Source organism: Lissotriton vulgaris, chromosome 11 (genome assembly GCF_964263255.1).
Source record: "Lissotriton vulgaris chromosome 11, aLisVul1.2, whole genome shotgun sequence".
Classification (NCBI taxonomy): Eukaryota; Metazoa; Chordata; class Amphibia; order Caudata; family Salamandridae; genus Lissotriton; species Lissotriton vulgaris.
Window position 1 is genome coordinate 553,688,099 of NC_141699.1, and position 20,440 is coordinate 553,708,538.

General features: G+C 50.9%; 1 protein-coding gene across 3 annotated transcripts in view; it reads right to left on the reverse strand.

Moving 5' to 3' along the window:
• The window catches only part of CCAR2 (cell cycle and apoptosis regulator 2), a 405,097-nt gene that overhangs the window by 171,843 nt on the left and 212,814 nt on the right, over positions 1 to 20,440 (reverse strand). For all 3 annotated transcript variants that reach the window (XM_086943621.1, XM_086943620.1, XM_086943622.1), the window contains 3 exons: positions 15,606 to 15,769; positions 13,330 to 13,561; positions 13,079 to 13,228 (listed from right to left, as the gene is read on the reverse strand). In XM_086943621.1, coding sequence (XP_086799747.1) covers positions 13,079 to 13,228; positions 13,330 to 13,561; positions 15,606 to 15,769 — 546 coding nt within the window. The remainder of the gene's footprint in view (positions 1 to 13,078; positions 13,229 to 13,329; positions 13,562 to 15,605; positions 15,770 to 20,440) is intronic.

Genomic DNA, 20,440 nt, shown 5'->3' on the forward strand with positions numbered 1-20,440 from the left:
ATAACTTGGGCCTGGTCGCGCTTGATCTTCTTCAGCACTCTGGGCAGAAGTGGTATAGGTGGAAAGGTGTACAACAGACCGCAACTCCACTCGCGACGAAAAGCGTCTCCGAGCGAGTGCCGCCTTGGAAATTCCAACGCGCAGAACTGATGACATTGCGCGTTCTCTTCTGTGGCGAATAGATCTAACCAAGGCTCTCCCCACTGCAGAAAGAGGCCTTGCGCCACATCTGAGTTCAGACGCCATTTGTGATCCATCATGCACCGCCGGCTGAGATCGTCCGCCCTGGCGTTCAGAGAACCTGCCATGTGTTGAACCGTCAAAGTCACGCCCTGACGTTCCAGCCACTGCCAGAGGCGCAGAGCCTCCTGGCAAAGGGTCCACGACCCCACTCCGCCCTGTTTGTTGCAGTACCACATGGCGGTGGTGTTGTCCGTGAACACCTGCACTTCACTCCCGTTGACAAAGGGGAGGAATGCCTTCAGTGCTAGACGAATCGCCCGTAGCTCCAACAGGCTGATATGGAGCCGGGACTCCGCCGGAGACCAGATGCCTCTGATCTCTGCCTCTCCCAAGTGGCCACCCCAGCCCTGGAGGGACGCGTCCGTCACGACAACGTGCTCCGGTTGGGGAAGGGAGAGGGATCTGCCTCTGACCCAATTGCGGTCCGTAAGCCACCACTGCAGTTGTCTCGCAGTGCCCTCCGAGATCAAGACGTGGTCGGACAAGTTGCCCTGATGCTGGGCCCACTGAAACTTCAGGTCCCACTGCAGAGCCCGCATCCGCCACCGGGCGTGATGCACCAGAAGGATGCAGGAAGCCATCAGCCCCAGCAGCCGCAGCGTCAACCTGACTGAAACCCGGGATAGCGGCTGAAAGATGGGAATCAAAGCCTGTATATCCCGGACCCGCCGTTCCGGAGGATAAACCCGAAACTGCGCCGAGTCCAGAACCGCTCCGATGAAAAGGAGCTTTTGAGAGGGACACAGGTGTGATTTCGGCACATTGATGGAGAACCCCAGGTCGTGCAAGAGGTCTGCCGTCATCTGAAGGTGGTGGACGACTGTCTGGGGCGAGCCCGCCTTCAACAACCAGTCGTCTAGGTAGGGGAAGACTGAAACCCCTAACCTGCGCAGATGGGCTGCGACCACCGCCATCACCTTTGTGAACACCCGTGGGGCGCTGGTAAGGCCGAAGGGGAGCACGATAAACTGAAAGTGCTCCTGGCCTACCGTGAACCGCAGGTAACGCCAGTGGGCCGGCAGGACGGGGATGTGAAAATACGCATCCTGCAAGTCCAACGCTACCATCCAGTCTTGCGGGTCTAGAGCAGCCAAGACCTGAGCCAATGTCAACATCTTGAACTTCTCCTTCCAGAGGAAGCCGTTGACATTCCGTAGATCCAAGATAGGACGTAGGCCCCCCTTGTCCTTCTTGGGTACCAGAAAGTAGTGGGAATAGCAACCACGCCCTACTTCTGGCCCAGGAACGCGCTCGATGGCCCCCTTGGCCAAGAGGGCCGTAACTAGACCGAAGGGGAGAGGAGGAGGAATAGCCATTGTTGCCCGGCAGGGATTGCGCTGTCATTTTCAGCCGACAGTTATTAACAATAGCGAGGCGGGTGAGTTTTCCATTCAGGTCAATGGGGGGTTCTGTGTTAAGGGCCTACTGATTTACATACCCCTTGGTTGTGCTACAGGGTTTGTTGATAGCCTAGTCGAAGGCGTCACTGAGCTTGCCCTATGTACGGATAAGCTCCTGGTGTTGGGTGACCTTAACCTGCACCTGGAAGACCCTGTGGATAAGATTGCCGGGGACTTTTGTAAAGCCATGAGTGCGCTTCAACTTGAGCTGATGGGCAAACTTCCCACTCACTCACGGGGTCATCTATTGGATCCAGTCTTTGCTAACTGGGAACAAGTGGAGGTTGCTACTCCCGTACCCATTCTCTGGTCCGATCATTTCCTGGTGCCCTTTTCAATCTATATCCCGGGAATTAGAACACCGGAACAGGTAGTACTACATCACCCCAGGCGGAGATGGGCCAACTTTTCCCAAGATAGATTCAATGAGGCACTCATGAGGGAAGGTGACCCGGGGGGCGAGGATGCAGTGACAGCCAATAAGAATCTGAACAAGTGCATCGTGGCTGCCTTAGATCAGGTTGCCCCGCTTGCCCCGGCTAGATCAGAGGGACGTGCCCTGAAATCGGCACCTTGGTACACAGACGAGGTGCGTATGGCTAAGAGCGCATGTAAGCGCGCAGAAAGACAGTGGAGATTATATTATGCCGCTCAATCCAGGATGAACTATCTTGCAAGCAGGCGTAACTATCACAGACTGATTAGAAAGGCCAAAAAGCTGTATTTTAACACTAGGATTAAGGAGGCAGAAAATTCCTCGAAGGAACTGTTTTTAATTTATAAATCTCTTTCGCTCGGAAAGCCCGCAGCAGTCCCTGAGGAATTTTGCACGGTGGATAGCTGCAACCGAGTAGCAGAGTTCTTTGCTAATAAAGTGGCCACTATCTACTCGGCCTTTCCTAGTCAAACCATCATTCCCGCTAAGACTGCAGAGGACTGTAGGGTAAGGGAGGGGCGTAAGATGTTAACCGAATTTGTTACACCACCCACTGGAAATCTTATTCAGATCTGTGGTTCCATAAAATCAGGCTCCCCGAAAGATCCTACCACCCCTAGGCGGTTGCTGGGCAGTCTGCCCACTTTAGAGCCATACATTCGACATCTTTTGAACACCTCTTTTAGGACTCACTCCGTCCCTGAGGCCTGGAAGCAAGCGGTAGTCCTTCCGCTACAAAAGAAGCCCAATATTAGCTATGATAGGCTGGACAACCTTCGCCCTATTTCTCTTTTGCCATATATGGCAAAGGTTGCTGAGAAAATCGCAAACCTTCAACTAATGCGCTTTGTAGAGGAAGCTTCCTTGCTTCATGACTCGCAGTTTGGATTCCGTCCGCGGCATTCAACAGAGTCAGCATTGCTGATGGCAGTTGAATCTTTACGGCAAGGAGTGGATGAGGGCCAGACTATGGCTCTGATCCTCTTGGACCTAAGCGCAGCATTCGACACTGTAGCTCATTCCATCTTGCTACAGTGTCTGAGGGATGGTGGAGTATCAGGGGCTGCGCTTGGGTGGATCCAGTCTTTCCTGACAGGGAGATGCTTCCAGGTCCGCCAGGGAGAGTGTTACTCTAGGAAGATTGGGCTGGGACAGGGTGTGCCGCAAGGCTCGTCCCTGAGCCCGACCCTGTTCAATCTGTATGTCTCCCCGCTGGCGGCCATAGTGGAAAGCTATGGCCTGCGTCTGGTGTCCTACGCCGACGACACGCAGCTGGTCATCTCCCTTTCGCGCGCGCCCGGTTTGGTGGCGGACAATTTCAGAGCTTGCATGCAAGAACTGGCAGCCTGGATGTCCGCCAACTGCCTGAAACTTAATGGCAGTAAAACCGAGGTGCTCGTGGTGGGGGGATGTCCGTCTGTGTGGACGTCGGCGTGGTGGCCATCCTGCCTCGGAGAGACACCGGTTCCCAGCCAGGAATCTTGGGATGTGGCTAGATACCAACCTTGCCTTTGAATCCCAGATTGGTCGTGTGGTGGGGACATGCTTTGGAGTCCTAAGAACTCTGAGAAAGGTCTTGGATTTCCTGCCCACTTCCGCTCGTCGGACGCTGGTGCATGCCTTAGTCACCTCACGCCTAGACTACGGCAATTTGCTGTATCTGGGGGCCACGGGAAAGGCTCTAAATCGCCTACAGGTGCTGCAAAATGCTGCCGCTCGCCTTATCTCGAGGCTCCCAAGAAGATCTTCCTCTAGGGCAGCACTTCAGGCTCTGCACTGGCTGCCTGTGAGGAGTAGGGTGGAATTCAAAGCCCTTGCCACGTGTCACCGGATTCTGGGTGTCAAAGCCCCTGACCCGCTTCAGAGTCTGGTGACCAGGTATGAGCCCACAAGGACTCTGCGCTCCTCCTGTACAGGCCTCCTGAAAATTCCTAGAATTAGGAAAGCGCGTATGGGGGGGAAGGTCGTTCAGATTTCTGGCACCGAAGCACTGGAATGACCTTCCGTCTGAGATACGCCTGGAGTCATCAGAATCCGTGTTTAGAAGGAAACTTAAGACCTACCTATTCAGACGGTAGCCGGTTGCGCTTGCTGTTAACTGCTTACCCCACTTTTATAGCGTGGGGACACGCCTGTAGGCGTACACCAGGCGCTTTACAAATGCCCCTAATAATAATAATAACTTCCTCCTGCAGAAGTGTCAAGTGGTCCCCCGACACGGTGGTTCTGCGGTGGCATGGCTGGAGGAGTGGTCTCGAAGGGGAGGGAGTAGCCCCTTCGGACGAGTTGCAGCACCCACCTGTCCGATGTAATTGTGCGCCAGTGAGCGTGGTGATGGCGAACCCTGCCACCCACTGGCGTCACATGGGGCCGAAAGCACGGACTAGGAGGATTTGGAGGCAGATGCTGCGGGGGGAGGTGTGGCCTGACCCCGCCGTTGACCCCGACCGCCGCCACGGCGGTTTCCACGGCCGCCACCGCGTTGAAAGGATTGTTGCGACGCGTGGCTGGCAGCACGTGTGGGGACGCCCCTTCCTTGGCCACGAAAGGAACGAAACGAACCAGTCTGCTGGCGCTGGGTCGAGAGACCCAAGGACTTGGCCGTGACCCTGGAGTCCTTGAAGCGTTCCAGCGCGTGGTCCGCCTTGTCACCAAACAGGCGACAGCCATCGAAGGGCATGTCCATCAAGGCATTCTGGACATCTGCCGAAAAGTTGGCGGATCTCAACCAGGCGTGGCGACGAATCGCCACCGTCGTGGACATCGCTCTGCCTAGCGAGTCGGTCGTATCAAGACCACACCATATGGAATATTTTGCCGCATCTCGGCCCTCAGCCACAGCTTTGCCGAGTTTTGCCCGCACCTCCATGGGGCATTCTGGCAGCAGTTCCGCGACCATATCCCACACAGAGTGGGTGTAGCGGCCCAAGAGGCAAGCGGTGTTGCAAGACCGCAGTCCCAAACTCAGGGACGAAAAGACCTTCTTGCCATACTGGTCATACCTCTTAGATTCCCGGTCGGGCGGGGCCGACGGGAATGCGGACTGGGAGGTTGAGGCCTGGATCACCAGACTCTCGGGGTGGGATGGGTGGACAGGAACGTGGGGTCGTCCGGACAAGGACGGTGGCGTCTGGCCACGTTCCGATCAACAGGCGAACCTGAAGCGGGCCTGGACCACGTGCCCAACAGAACGTCTGACAAGGCTTCGTTAAACGGCAGCAGTGGCTCCTGTGGGCATGACTGCGGTTTGAAGACCTCGGTGAGGATGTTAGGCCTCACGGCCGCGACGGGGAGCTCAAGGTGTAAGGCCTTGGCAGCCCTCATCAACACCACAGAATAAGCAGCTCCCTCCTCCGATGCCACGGAAGGAGGAGAGACAAAGCCAGGGTTAGGTGAGTCGTCCAGACCACTGGCATCCCCCAAATCACCTGTCCAGTCCACGTCATACTGGCACTCACGTGACAGAGGGTCCTCAGACCCCTCCCAACCTTCCCCGCACTCTTCATCATCTCCATATTCGGAGTCAACGATGTAGACCGGCTCCTCGGGGTTCACAGGCCCCATCGGCGTCGAGCCCGGCGTCAAGCGACGTCGGTTCGACTCCGCGTCCGGATTCGGGGAAGGTATGGGGACGGCGCCGCCCAGAGCCGGCACAGGAGAACCGGCGCCGCGCGGGGGTGGCATCGGGGATAACCCCGATGGATTCGGCGCCGGAGCGGCCGGCAGACCACCCGATGGCGTCGAGTCAGGGACACCCGAACCGCCAGGGCCCCCAGACGGTAGCACTGGGCCCGAAGGCGCCGTAGGCCCTGTAGGAAGGTACCTCCTGACTATGGTTGCCCCCAACTTTTTGCCCTGTGTTTTAGCTGGTTTTTGACATAGTCGACCTGGGACCCTGCCAATCAGGACCCCAGGCCTACTGCTCTCTCTGTAAAATGGATTCCATGTACCCTAGGTACATTTCCAATTGGTACTGGGCCACCTTATCAGACCCTGTAACTCAGGGCATAGGTGTACCCAGGGCCTACCAGGGGCTGAAACATGTATTATGCCACCCCTGGCTGGCCTCCTAAATTTGACACAACTGGCTGCATGACAGCTGGGGCAAAGTCGTGTAATCACCCTTTGCTGTAGATATAGTATACCTATATCTAACCCTAAAATGGACACACAGATTCCTATCAGTCACTCCTATGGCAGGCCTTGACAATCCTGAAGGCAGAGTGCTTGGAATCGTGTGAGATGGTGCTCTGGCATGAGCTGAGCCTGTCTGCAGCTTGCGGAACCAAGTCCTAATAGCTGTTCCATGATATCGCATACCATATACTCTTAAGTGCATTATAATCCTCGCGGTTAAATGCTATCTTTGGTATTGCTTTATCAAAACATGTCGAGTAAGGTGTCATACGAATTGGAATACTAACCCCTCGCCAATTCTGGCGACGGGGTTAGCATTCCACCCTTCTAGAGGGACACAACATGTATGTAACTGTGAACCCCGGTTAAAGTTAAACGCAGCCTCAGCTCCACAAAATGGATGCTGCCACCACAGACACGAGTCTGACCCCCTGCAGCTGGGAGTCCTTCCAGCGAGGGGAGCCTGGACAAAGGGTTTCCTGTCGAGGGCGGTGCTAGCACTGTCCCAGACAGGGTTTTGTGTATCCTGGGTAGGCAGGGCTTTACAGGAAGGTGACTGCTGAGTGGCACCCCGGTGCTCACTACGCATAGGCCGGTCAGAACCAGTTCCAGGGGCACACCAGCCCCTGGCCTGGGGGAAGTCCGGCATGGGAGAGGGGTGTAACCACCCCCCTCCTAGTCCCACCCATAGGCAGGACCTAGTCACCGGGTCAGCCCCCTTTTTAGTATAAAGATAGGAGCGGGCCCCCTGTTCAAATTAGATCATCTTTGGAATCAAGACACGACTTTCTACGAAAAGACATCAAGATTTCTTCTTAAAGATTCTCCCTTGTGGCTAAGGAGTAGTCACCCTGCATCCGCAGGCACCATTCTAAGAACACTGCGGTCTGCTGCAAGTCCTTCCTCCGGAATCCGACTGCCCAGCTCGACGAGACCCGGCTTCCCTGGCACCTCTGACCTCTACTCACCTCTACAGCCAAGCTGAGACCCGTGAGTGCGACGAGACCTCGAGGGACCGACGATCGCCAAGACTGCCCGACTTCTTTGCAACAAGCCCACCGTGTGCTCCACTGGTGAGTGCTTTGGGGTCCGAGAAGCCCCAACCCTGAGCAGCTCCAGCACCGAAGATCAGCCCTCCAGCATCTCCACGATCTGCTTGGGGCCCTTCTGCTTTTGCCTGCTCACAGCGCTGTGTGGCTACTAGCCGGCTGGCTTGTGGCCTTCTTCACGACGCCCGACGACATCACTGCTGCTGGTCTGGTTGCTCCAGACTGGCCCTTGCTTCCTTCTTCAAGAGAAGCACCCCGGACCCTCCTGGTCCACTCCAGACGCCATTTTGAGTCCACCGCGTGGGCTTGAATTTGCCAAGGCTTTGTTGCCCAATCCTGGGTCCAGCGACGCCGACAGCTTCATCCATCGTGGGACAGCTCGCTCCTCCATCCTGGTCGCCGACAACGCCTCCTGGTCCGTGAGATCTGCAGAGCACAGCGCCACCCACTCACCTAGTCGAGGTGACTACCATCCGGTGCCCTCCTGGTGCCCCCTGACTACTGGCTAGTAGTCTCGAACTTGGTCCCCTCTGCTTTCAGGTGTCATCTCTCTTCAAGATCCAGGCATGGATCACTTCGAACTCTCTTCACTGGTCGCCTGCCAGCATCTTTCTACCAGGCTCCTGGTCCGTCTACGAGGATTCCCGACGTCTTTTGAGACCTATGCAGCTGCAGCCCCTGGGCTAGGTAACTTCGGCATTTCAGTGCCCCAGCATAGCCTCACTATCCAAGGGTCCAGATCCACTGTCGTTTTCGACCTACCTTATCGGGTTCGCCCGAGAACACTAACTTGGCTTTTACTAGCTCCCATAGACTTTGTCCCGCATCCCGCGTGAGAGTGCACACTCTGCACCCGAGTCCCCTAGGCCTCATACTAGTAATCTGAAGGTTCAGTAACGTAGTGCTAGCGATTCCAAAGCCTATTAGTCCAGTACTTACCTGCTAGTAATTCCGCATTCCACTTTCATAGTATATGGTTTTTCGTGCCCCTCGGGCATTTGTGTAAATTGTGCAACTTAAAGTATTTTCGTAAGAGTTTTGTTGTGTGCTTAGCACCCTGTCCTCATAAAGAGTACAGGGCTGTTGTGATCTAAATAAATACACTGTTTATTTTCATAACACTTGTGTGGTGTCCTTTCACTGGGTGTTCAAGGGGTATATGTGATGGTATAACAGCTGGCTTAACACGCCCTCTAGAGTTTAGCCCGAAGACTGCTCTTGTCCATGCTACTAGGATAGCTGGTCTATCGGTTGACTTACAACCAATCACCATAAGGGTTGTTTGGACTGATACATAGTGATCACTAGAATAGTGAACACTGAATATCAGGCCAACTTCTCACAGACTTCAACCCAAATGGGAGGACTTTGAACTGGTAATGAGAGGTCCGCACCCGGAAACGGAGATATTTCCTGTGACTGTGAGCTATTGGTACATGAAAGTATGCATCTTGTGGGTCCAGCGAAAACATCCAATCCCCCTGCCCTAGATGTGGATATAATTGATGATGCGCCAACATGCGAAACTTTTCTTTTCAGACAAAGGTTGAGTGTCCGCAAGTCCAGAATGGGTCTGTACTCCGCTTTCTGTCCTTTTTTCTTGACCAGAAAGTATCTTGAATAAACTCCTTTCCCTCTTTGAGAACTTGGTACCCCCTCGATAGCTGATTTTGTGATAAGGGTGGCTACCTCTTTTTGTAGGAGTTTTAACTGATGACTATGTTGGCAGTGGAGGGATAGAGGGAGGTTGATGTTGAAACCGAAGAAAATAACCATTCTGTAGCGTAGCTAACACCCAGCGATCTTTTGTAATGGCTCGCCACTCTTCTATATGATACACAATGCTTCCCCCCACTGGAGTGGTCAACGGCACTGGGGGAAGAAAGGACTCATTGTTTGGATTGGGCCTTGTTGCAGTTATTGCCTTGTCGCTGATTACCTCCGCCTCTTGAGGATCGCCTGCCTCTGTACTGGGTTTTTCGCTGTCCCTGTTAGTCTTGGCCCTTCTGCCACTGAGGGGGTTGAACCCTCTGTTGGGAGGATCGTTTGTTGTAGGAGCGTAACCTTTTACGGAATTCTTTTTTCTTTTCAAGCCCCACGGCTTTTAGCGTGTCCAATTCCGTCTTCATACGCTGCATTTTCTCATTGGTGTGTGAACCGAATAAAGATGTTCCAGAGAAAGGCAGGTTCATGATCAGTGTCTGAGCTTCTGGCTTTAGGGCGGTAAGGCACAACCACGAAGACCTTCTTGCACATACCCTGTTCGCCGACAGGGTAGCTCCATCCGCCGCAGGGCTAATAATCTGGTTGGAGACTTGGCTGCTCTCCGTAAGGATCTCTTCGAAATCCCTGCGATCTTCCTGAGGGAGTTTTTCAACTAAGTGCTGCAAGGAATCCCACAGGGATCTATCATCGCGGCCCAATAGTATCTCCGCATTGGAAACCTTCAGCAAGGAGGCAGAGGTGCCGCATACTCTTCATCCCCAGGAGTCTTGCGTCTTGCTCTCCTTGTCTGGAGGTACAATGGAGGAAGATGCCAAGGCATGGGTCTTTCTTGCCGCTGCGATGATTACTGAATCCGGGGAGGGTCGGCTCTGAGGAATAGTTGATCCTCCTCAGGCGATCGATATTTTGTAAGAATCCTCGCCGGTACTGACTTTATGGTCTAATGCGTGAGGAACACGTCCATAACTGGTTCTATTATCCCTGGAACCAAGGGAAGCAGAGGTTTAGCCGCTGTCTTATGGGAGCGAGTAGACATGAGGAAGTGGTAGGAGATCTGCGCTCCCTTCCCCTACTCGAACTGGACCTCCGCATGCTTGAGTGCACGTTTGCTCTCTGGGTCTGGAAGGAGGTTGATCCCGATCCACCTGCTGCGTTAATCGAGCGGCTGTGTCCTTGTCGGGGGCCCAGTGGTGTAATGGTCTATACCACCTAAGAGACAGCCTGATGGAAGGCGACTTTTGCCTTTCTCTCCTCTCCAGGGAAAGTGCTGGAGGAGATGGATGCACCTCTTCGTGCCACGATCTAGCTGAATGCTCTAATGCACTATCAGAAGAATAGATCACAACGTCCGAGGTCTTAGATGCAGATTCCCGGTGAGAGGCATGAGGGAGATGACTATAGGCTCACCGGAGGAGAGACCTCTCCTGAGGGACATCTAGAGCGAGATCTGGAGCGACTCTGTGATGCCTGGTGTCTTGGCTGCGACTGCCCTGAAGAAAATCTCTTCTTTTTTGAAGGTGGGCTTGAGCGTATAGGAGAACGTCCCCTTGACTTGGAACGCCTCTCCGGCGCTAATGCCACTTCCTGTCTCGGCGTCGACTTTGGAGATCTCTGCATCGACGCTGGCCGGTGACTGAGTTCGCAAACTCGACGTCGACCTTACAGGGGTCTTCTGTGTCGACGTTGGTCCCAACGCCGGTCTCGACGCCGGGGACTGATGACCCATCCTTGCCAGAGACCTATGGCTCGATGTCGAACGCCGTTGGGACGCCGACAGAGCCACCTGCTTCGACGTCGAATTCCGGTGATGCGGCGTCGACGAACAGTGTCCTGACGTCGAACGCCGGTGATGAGGTGTCGACAAAGCGCGCCTCAACGGCGAACGTCTGTGCCTCGACGTTGAAAGCCGGTGCGTCGACGGAGCGCTCTGCCTCGAGGTCGATCCCTGGTGCAACGACGGAGCGCTGGGCCTTGACGTCGATCTCTGTGGCGACGACGGAGTGATCTGCCTCGACGTCGTATGCCCACCCGGCGACGACGGAGGACTGCCTCTCAAGGTTGAAAGCCGCCTGGTTGACGTCAACGGAAGTACCTAAGTATTCGCCAAAGTCTTCGCCGTCGAAGAATGTGTCTTCGAAGATGTTTTCGCTGTCGCAGGCAGCTTAAACGCCGATCCAGACGCAGACTGAGAACAGGTCCGGACTTCTCTCGACATCGACCGCGTTCTCCTCTTCTGCTGCCTTTTAGGAGACCTACCTCTTTCAGAGAGGCCATTAATTCTGATTCTCTCTCTCTATCCTTGAGGGTTCTCCTTGATAAGTTCTTACAATGCTGACAGCTGTCTGCATTATGAGTCTCAGGGAGACAAAGGATACACACAGGGTGTGTGTCAGTCCTGGCCTTTTTGCCACAGGAGGGGCAAGGATCGAAAAGTGAAGGCATTTTAACAAAAATAAACCTTTTCTGAAAAACAAAAAAGGCAGCACCAGCACTCTAAAGTCAAAAGACGTCGAGTGTAAGTGAAAAAAATGAAGAATTTCAATTTATTTTTGACAAAGTAAAAGAAGGGAGGACCTGTGAAACTAGGGTCCTGACTGAAGGAGCCGGAAAGAACAACTGACCTAACTGTCACCCCTGAGGCATGACGGGAAGCCAGGGGTCATGGCTGCCTTAAAGGCACGGTGCCAGTTTTTGTTGAAAATGCTTTAATTTTCTATGCTATTGCTTTACAATTCAGCATGTGAGCTAACAATGTCTATTTATTAGCAATTTCTCAGGATTTAGGAGTGTTTTGCTCATGAAAAAACAGAGTTCAAGTGCTATTTGACCTAATGTGTTTTTTATATCCTTGCAAATACAGTTTATGTATGGGTAATTACATTGTTTAGCCTCAGTTTTGGGGTTGCATTGGTGTGAGAAAAAATGATATATGTACATACATATATGTGGAGCTAGATATATGCGATTTCCATATATAATTTTATATTATTTCCGGGGTCCCTGCACATGGGTGGGAATATTCAGTGCTTATGACTATTGATGAGGATCCCCTGGAAGAGAAGTATATGTTTTTAGAGCTACATATATGTTTCCACATATAAGGTTTTATATGTTTCCGGGGTCCCTGCGCACGAGCAGGAATATTCATGTGCTTATGACTATTGATGAGTATCTCCTGGAAGACAATCTCTACCAATGCACATAGCCAGAGAAAAGCACCACATATTCAAAGGAACACAACCTCTAAGAATCAAGAAAATTCTCAGCTAAAACTCACTTCAGTCAAGCTATCGCCTTGTTAAGCTAACTCATTGGAGCAACACCCGTGTGTTAAAAGCTATAACAACTTAACTTCCAAAATTAACCTTGGTATACCAGAAAAGCAATTATGTGATACGTTTAAAATCTGATTTGATCATAAATCTGCGAACACCTACGTAGAACCCACAAACATCCTTAATTTACCACTAACTACCAAATAGATCTGAAATGCTTCTAGATACTAAATGCAATAGTCTAGCCAGATTCGAGCTAGTATGAAAGCAAATAGTGGCATTCTCTATACATCATGCAAAAGGCAGAAAGTAAACTATGAAATGGTGCAAATTCTTTGATTTCTTTTCTAATGCAAATAGCTCTATTGAGGAACACTTAGAAATTCTAATATATCAGGAGATGGGGAAGACGTCTTAGGATGTGGTCCTGCTTCATGGCATAATCCTCAAAAGAGCAGCGTGCTTTCTTTCTATACTTCAGTCAATCAGCTTAAAATACCATGTCCCATAAAAAAGCGTGGTTGCTATAGCACTCAAAATCTAAGGTTCATGCTGTCAGGGCAGTCCCACGACAGCTGTTATAATAATATCTAGAGCAATTCTCACAGAGGGAGCCGCACAAGCTGGTGATCTCTATCTGAAGGCACTCTAATTGCACCTTCTGTTTGATGCAATGCCAGAGAAACACTGAGAAGGTGCAAAGCATGATCGCAGAAAGCTTCTTCTTTACACTACAATTTTCCACTCCCAGTTTCCTTTCTTGCCCCAAAGTTCCCTCCCACAAGGGCTCAGCTCCATAGTAACTCCTGTTACCTCAAAGGATAGCTTCTCTTTCTGCTTGCGGAATTCTGACATGGCGTATAGAGACACTGTTGTACATTTGAAGGTGCGCGTCGAGTGGATGATGATAGCCGGCTCCACAGGGGGGCTTGGATTAATTGACTCCAGTGCCGCTTTTCCCAGCTAAAAAAATCAAATATAAAATATCAAACAAAACTTCATAACCACATAGAAATCACACAATAATAAAAGACACGGTTCAGGAGACTGTAATTATGACTTACCTTCTCATGCTCATCTTCGTTGGGTGGGGGGGATGGAGGCAGGGGTGGCTTAACCCCTGGTGATGGAGGAAGAGGCGGCTGCAACTCCAAGTCGGTACGTTTTGGTTGAGTGAGGGCTTCCCACTCTACTAGAGATGGCACACAAGACCAAACATCTGGCAGAAAAACCACCACCTTCTCAACACAGGGACTGGGTCTGGGGCGCAGGTATCTCAGCTCGGCAAAGCGAAGCCTGAAGTAAAGGATGAGGCAAAAACAGATCAAAGAGCTACAAATGCATAGCATGGCTATAAACAGGCATGGGAAGCATGAAATGGTGACAGGTCCAGGTAGATGCAAACAGAGGATGGGAACGACAGACAGTTGAGAAAAACAAACCTGAGAAGGGTGTACACAGGCCCCAGTTGGGGGCATTGGTCAATAACTAATGCAATACAGACACACGAGACAGACTAAAGGAAGAGGAGGTATATAAAAATAAATAGATGCTCACTGCTGCACGTTACATCCCTGTAACACAAACACCCCAGGTCGAGATATTTGAAGGGGAGACATGTTAGAAAAATTGTGTAGTGGCCATCATAATATATGCAAATCAAGGAAAAGCCAAGAGGTCACCATAAATGACATCTCAAATAGCATTAAAGTACGGACTGGGTTTACTTTTCAGAGATAGGACAGGGAAGGTTATACTTTGGAGAGCCTGCTTGCTCTTTTTTAACACCTACTTCTGGATTCACCCGGCAAATACCCTTTTGGTGACCACATAATTGATCAAAAATTTGAGAAATTATCTGTGTTATTGTGAAAAAAAATATGCGGTGTATGGGGTAAACCCTGCACTTTCCAACAACAGCTGGAGAATATAATAAGATACTTAAAACAAACTTAAATGTTCGGTTTGCACCACTCATTTGATTAGCTTAGAGCCATTACAAGACTGAAACTTGTCTTCGTCCCTTTTCTGCGCACCACAAAGTACAGTCTCTATACCCATCTTTTAACTTCTTTGTACTTCGTTGCATGTTTGCTGATCTCCTTGAGCAGCTGACAGGTGGTAGTGGTTAGTTTGATCATTTCGGTGGAAAGTTCTATGGCCATGCTTTGAATGCCCGATTGTAGCCATTTTTCACAATGCTCCCAACTCATTTGTCTTTAGTTATTCTTTTACACTCTTCCGGGTAATTTACAATGCTCCCATTACCAGAGCTGATAATGGTGAAAATGCAGTGGAGCCTATCTCAGGATACCAGCTGCGGCGGATGCCTTCAGGCCTCCTCTTCATATATAGAGTCTATGTAATGAAATGAAGGCTCCTAAAGTTGCCTTAGCGGTTACAAGACTAGGAGAGGCAGTCACCGGAAGACGTACTTATCTTAGATGATCTGAAACGAGACCTTGGTTATTATTTTCTCTTAAAATCCTGTGCACCAAACAGTGCTTCCCAACTGAATGGAAGGTCAAATACTTTTGCTGGGTATCAGATCTAAAGTCTGTTAGTTGCAGTCAATTACTGACCACAACTGATGCCTGCTCTGATCTGTGGGTCGGATACAAGCATTTATCTTTTTACGTTATGCAGTGTACGCAGCCTAAGGCCATATTCGAACAGCACACATCCACAATCAATTCTCTTCAAAATTAACCTGCATGCTTTTGAAATGTTTAAGCAAAATTCAGTTGCCATGGTAATGGCACTGCCTTTCTAAATATAGATAAGACTGGGAGCAGCTCAAGCTATCAAAGAACCTGGTGATTTATTACATCTATGCAAATGCTTTGCACTATAAGAAATTGGAAATGGGCACGCTGCCTGAATCTTGGGCACAGTGGGCGAGAGCTGCAGAATAGCATAGCAAACTTAAACACATTAAACATACCATCATCCTAGAGAACCAGAGAAAGGCGAGCAAGGCTGCTGACTGTTTCCTCACTATGACTAGGATACCACCACAAAGCAGTGCTAGTTGGAGCATAGCCAACTTGTGCAAAATAGGGCATAATTCACGGATCTGCCCTCAAGGGCTTCCCACCGACTCAACTCCTCTGAAGAACACTGCCCAAACAAGCTTTGGAGGACAAAAGCATAGTGCTTTGAAAGTTCACAGCAGTGTACTTTAACTGTGATAAGTAAACTATTGTTAATTCAATAAGGAGTTATGGCTGTACAACATGGCATTGTTAATTAAGCGACTCTTGGTATTTGGTGCCAGAGTAACAAGGGTTACAGAACAAGATATGCACTCAGAAACACTTGTGAAAACAGTAATACTCACCAGTTGGTACATCGGCTCAGGTCGATGCCAGTCAAGGCTTTAGTGCAGCGGATAGCTGTGCGGACCAAGGTCAGGGGGTCTGTTTCAGGGTTCGGTCCATCTAGCGAGGGAGACCATGCTCCTCCAATAGGGACCGCTTCATCGCCCTTCCTTCCAAGCACAAACTAGGAGCAGAGGAGAGTGTGGAAGAGAAACGCATTAGACAGATTAAGGTCCATACTGCTATCGTAAAACCATTGCTAACCCCACAGCACTCTTGACAGGAAAACATCTGGTAACCTGCGCTCATAGCCAAAACACCCTGCTAAGCTTGCACATCTCATCAGTCTCCTGCATCACTAACCGGAAAGCCAAAAATTGACATAGCCTGGATTACTACCCAAAGTATGTCAGGACCAGTGGACCATTTTCACTCCTATGTGTCCTGTATTCATCCTCAAAGAAAATTACCTGTACTCTGTCCCTGGAGGAAGGAATATGCTACTTACCAGTATGCATCTGTTCTTGGCATGTAGGGCTGCTGACATTCATATCTGTGCATAGATCGCCGCCTAGTGTTGGGTCCGGATGATTGCACATTGTTGTCCTGGAAGAGTCTTCGAAGTATCACGAGATAGGTGGCTCCTCCCCCGGACTACAGTGCGCATGGGCATCCTCTCCATCCTAAGATTGTTTTTCGCCATAGTGGCAGGGATGGAGTATGATACAGTAAGTGATGTCCATGCTAAGAATAATTCTGAGTGCTACAGCTGCGACAGGCACCGGGGAGGAGGGAGGGCGATATGAGTGTCAGCAGCCCTACATGCCAAGAACAGATGCATACTGGTAAGTAGCATATTCCGTTCGAGGCATGTGGGCTGCTGAATTCATATCTGTGCGTAGAATGTATAGCAGTCTCCCCCTTAGCGGTGGTTGCCCGTGCCAGCTACAGCAGCCTGAAAAAGAGTCTTGAGTACAGCCTGTCCTACAGATGCTTGCTGTTTGGAGTGTACATCTACGGAGTAGTGTTTGGTAAATGTATGTATGGTAGTCCATGTGGCTGCTCTACATATGTCTTCTAGAGGAATGTTTCCCAGGAAAGCCATGGATGCCCCTAACTTGCGTGTGAAATGCGCTCTTGGGGGGGAACTGTTAATGTGCGTTTAGCTTTCTGATAACAAATTTGTATGCACTTAACAATCCATCTGGCTATACCTGATTTAGAAATGGGGTTGCCTTTGTGCTGTGGTGAAAAGGCAATAAACAGTTGCTTAGTTTTCCTGAAAGGATTAGTCCTGTCTATATAGTACAGGACAGCTCTTTTAACGTCCCGGGTATGTAGAGCTCTTTCTGCCACTGAATCTGGATTTGGGAATAACACTGGCAGTTCGATAGTCTGATTGATGTGAAACTGGGATACCACTTTTGGCATAAATTTAGGGTTTGTACGTAGCACTACCCTATTTGCATGAATTTGTATGAAAGGCTCCTGAATAGTTAGGGCTTGTAGCTCACTAACTCTTCTAAGTGGTGTAATCGCCACTAAGAAAGCCACTTTCCAAGTTAGGAATTGTATCTCACACGAGTGTAGAGGTTCAACAGGTGGTCCCATCAGTCTGGTTAGAACCACGTTCAGGTTCCAGACAGGTGAAGGTGGGTGTCTTGGAGGAATCACTCGTTTGAGTCCCTCCATAAAAGCTTTAATAGCAGGTACTCTGAAGAGTGAAAGGTGTTGCCTGTTCTGAAGATAAGCTGCCACCGCAGCTAAATGTATACGTATTGAACTGTAGGCTAGATTGCATCTATGTAAATGTAACAGGTAACATATGATGTTTTGAGAAGATGCATCTAGCAGATTTATGTTATTATTGGTACAATAGATGACAAATCATTTCCACTTCGTCACATAGCATGCTCTGGTTGTAGGTCTTCTTGCCTCTTTGATAATATTCATACAGTCAGGAGGCAAGTTCAGGTAACCAAACTCTATGACTTCAGGAGCCAGATCGCAAGGTTCAACTGTTGCGGATCTGGGTGCTGAATGTCTCTATGGCTCTGCGTTAAAAGACTGGGTGTTAATCGAAGCCTTTGATGAGGCACCACGGAAAGTTCTAGGAACGCGGTGTACCACAGTTGCCTCGCCCACGTTGGAGCAACTAGGATGAGTCATCGAGTGTTTTCGCAGTTTGCGTGCCACTAGTGGTATGAGCGGGGCTGGGGGAAAAGCGTACGCAAACCTGCCTGACCAGTTCATCCATATCGCATTGCCCCGAGACTGGGGTTGTGGAAACCTGGCGGCGAAGCTTTTGCATTTTGCGTTTTCCCTTGTGGCGAACAGGTCTTTCTCTGGGTGACCCCACTGCTGGAAGTACGGTTGTAGCACTGAGGGATGCATCTCCCACTCGTGCATCTGGTGGCTGTGTCTGCTGAGCAGATCCGCCATCTGATTGTCCCTGCCTGGGAGGTGTTCGGCCATGAGGAATATGTTCCTCTGAATGGCCCACTTCCACATGCTTTGCGCTAGATGTGACAACTGTGGAGAGTGTGACCCTCCCTGCTTCTGTATGTAGTACATGGCAGTCTTGTTGTACATCCGGATCAACACGACCTTGTTGCACAAATGTACCTTCATTGCCATGAAGATTGCCATCAGTTCCAGCAGGTTGATGTGCATCTTCTTTTGCTGTGTCGTCCATAGTCCCTGCACTGTGTAATGGAGGACATGCGCTCCCCAGCCCAGGAGAGATGCGTCCGTCGTCAGCACTATTTGTGGTACAGGCTCCTGGAACGGTCGTCCCCTGCAAAGGTTTTATGGGTTCCACCAATGCAGAGAGTTGTATGCGCGACCAGTCACCAACACTAGGTCTTTTAATTGTCCTTGAGCCTGGTTCCACTGTCGTGCTAAGTGTAGGAAGGTACCTCCTGACTATGGTTGCCCCCAACTATTTGCCCTGTGTTTTAGCTGGTTTTTGACATAGTCGACCTGGGGCCCTGCCAATCAGGCCCCCAGGCCTACTGCTCTCTCTGTAAAATGGATTCCATGTACCCTAGTTACATTTCCAATTGGTACTGGGCCACCTTATCAGACCCTGTAACTCAGGGCATAGGTGTACCCAGGGCCTACCAGGGGTTGAAGCATGTATTATGCCACCCCTGGCTGGCCTCCTAAATTTGACACAACTGGCTGCATGACAGCTGGGGCAAAGTCGTGTAATCACCCTTTGCTGTAGATATAGTATACTTATATCTAACCCTAAAATGGACACACAGAGTCCTATCAGTCACTCCTATGGCAGGCCTTGACAATCATGAAGGCAGAGTGCTTGGAATCGTGTGAGATGGTGCTCTGGCATGAGCTGAGCCTGTCTGCAGCTTGCGGAATCAAGTCCTAATAGCTGTTCCATGATATCGCATACCATATACTCTTAAGTGCATTATAATCCTCGCGGTTAAATGCTATCTTTGGTATTGCTTTATCAAAACATGTCGAGTAAGGTGTCATACGAATTGGAATACTAACCCCTCGCCAATTCTGGCGACGGGGTTAGCATTCCACCCTTCTAGAGGGACACGACATGTATGTAACTGTGAACCCCGGTTAAAGTTAAACGAAGCCTCGGCTCCACAAAATGGATGCTGCCACCACAGACACGAGTCTGACCCCCTGCAGCTGGGAGTCCTTCCAGCGAGGGGAGCCTGGACAAAGGGTTTCCTGTCAGGGGCGGTGCTAGCACCGTCCCAGACATGGTTTTGTGTATCCTGGGTAGGCAGGGCTTTACAGGAAGGTGACTGCTGAGTGGCACCCCGGTGCTCACTACGCATAGGCCGGTCAGAACCAGTTCCAGGGGCACACCAGCCCCTGGCCTGGGGAAAGTCCGGCATGGCAGAGGGGTGTAACCACCCCCCTCCTAGTCCCACCCATAGGCAGGACCTAGTCACCGGGTCAGCCCCCTTTTTTAGTATAAAGATAGGAGCGGGCCCCCTGTTCAAATTAGATCATCTTTGGAATCAAGACACGACTTCCTGCGAAAGACATCAAGATTTCCTTCTTCAAGATTCTCCCTTGTGGCTAAGGAGTAGTCACCCTGCATCAAGCGGGCACCATCCTAAGAACACTGCGGTCTGCTGCAAGTCCTTCTTCACGAATCCGACGACCCAGCTCGACGAGACCCGGCTTCCCTGGCACCTCTGACCTCTACTCACCTCTACAGCAAAGCTGAGAACTGTGAGTGCGACGAGACCTTGAGGGACCGACGATCGCCACGCCTGCACGACTTCTTTGCAACAAGCCCACCGTGTGCTCCACTGGTGAGTGCTTTGGGGTCCGAGAAGCCCCAACCCTGAGCAGCTCCAGCACCGAAGACCAGCCCCCCAGCATCTCCACGATCGGCGTGGGGCCCTTCTGCTTTTGCGTGCTCACCGCGCTGTGTGGCTACTAGCCGGCTGGCTTGTGGCCTTCTTCACGACGCCCGACGACATCACTGCTGCTGGTCTGGTTGCTCCAGACTGGCCCTTGCTTCCTTCTTCAAGAGAGGCACCCCGGACCCTCCTGGTCCACTCCAGACGCCATTTTGAGTCCACAGCGTGGGCTTGAATTTGCCAAGGCTTTGTTGTCCAATCCTGGGTCCAGCGACGCCGACAGCTTCATCCATCGTGGGACAGCTCGCTCCTCCATCCTGGTCGCCGACAACGCCTCCTGGTCCGTGAGATCTGCGAACACAGCGTCACCTACTCACCTAGTCGAGGTGGCTACCATCCGGTGCCCTCCTGGTGCCCACTGACTACTGGCTAGTAGTCTCAAACTTGGTCCCCTCTGCTTTCAGGTGTCATCTTCCTTCGATCCAGGCTTGGATCCA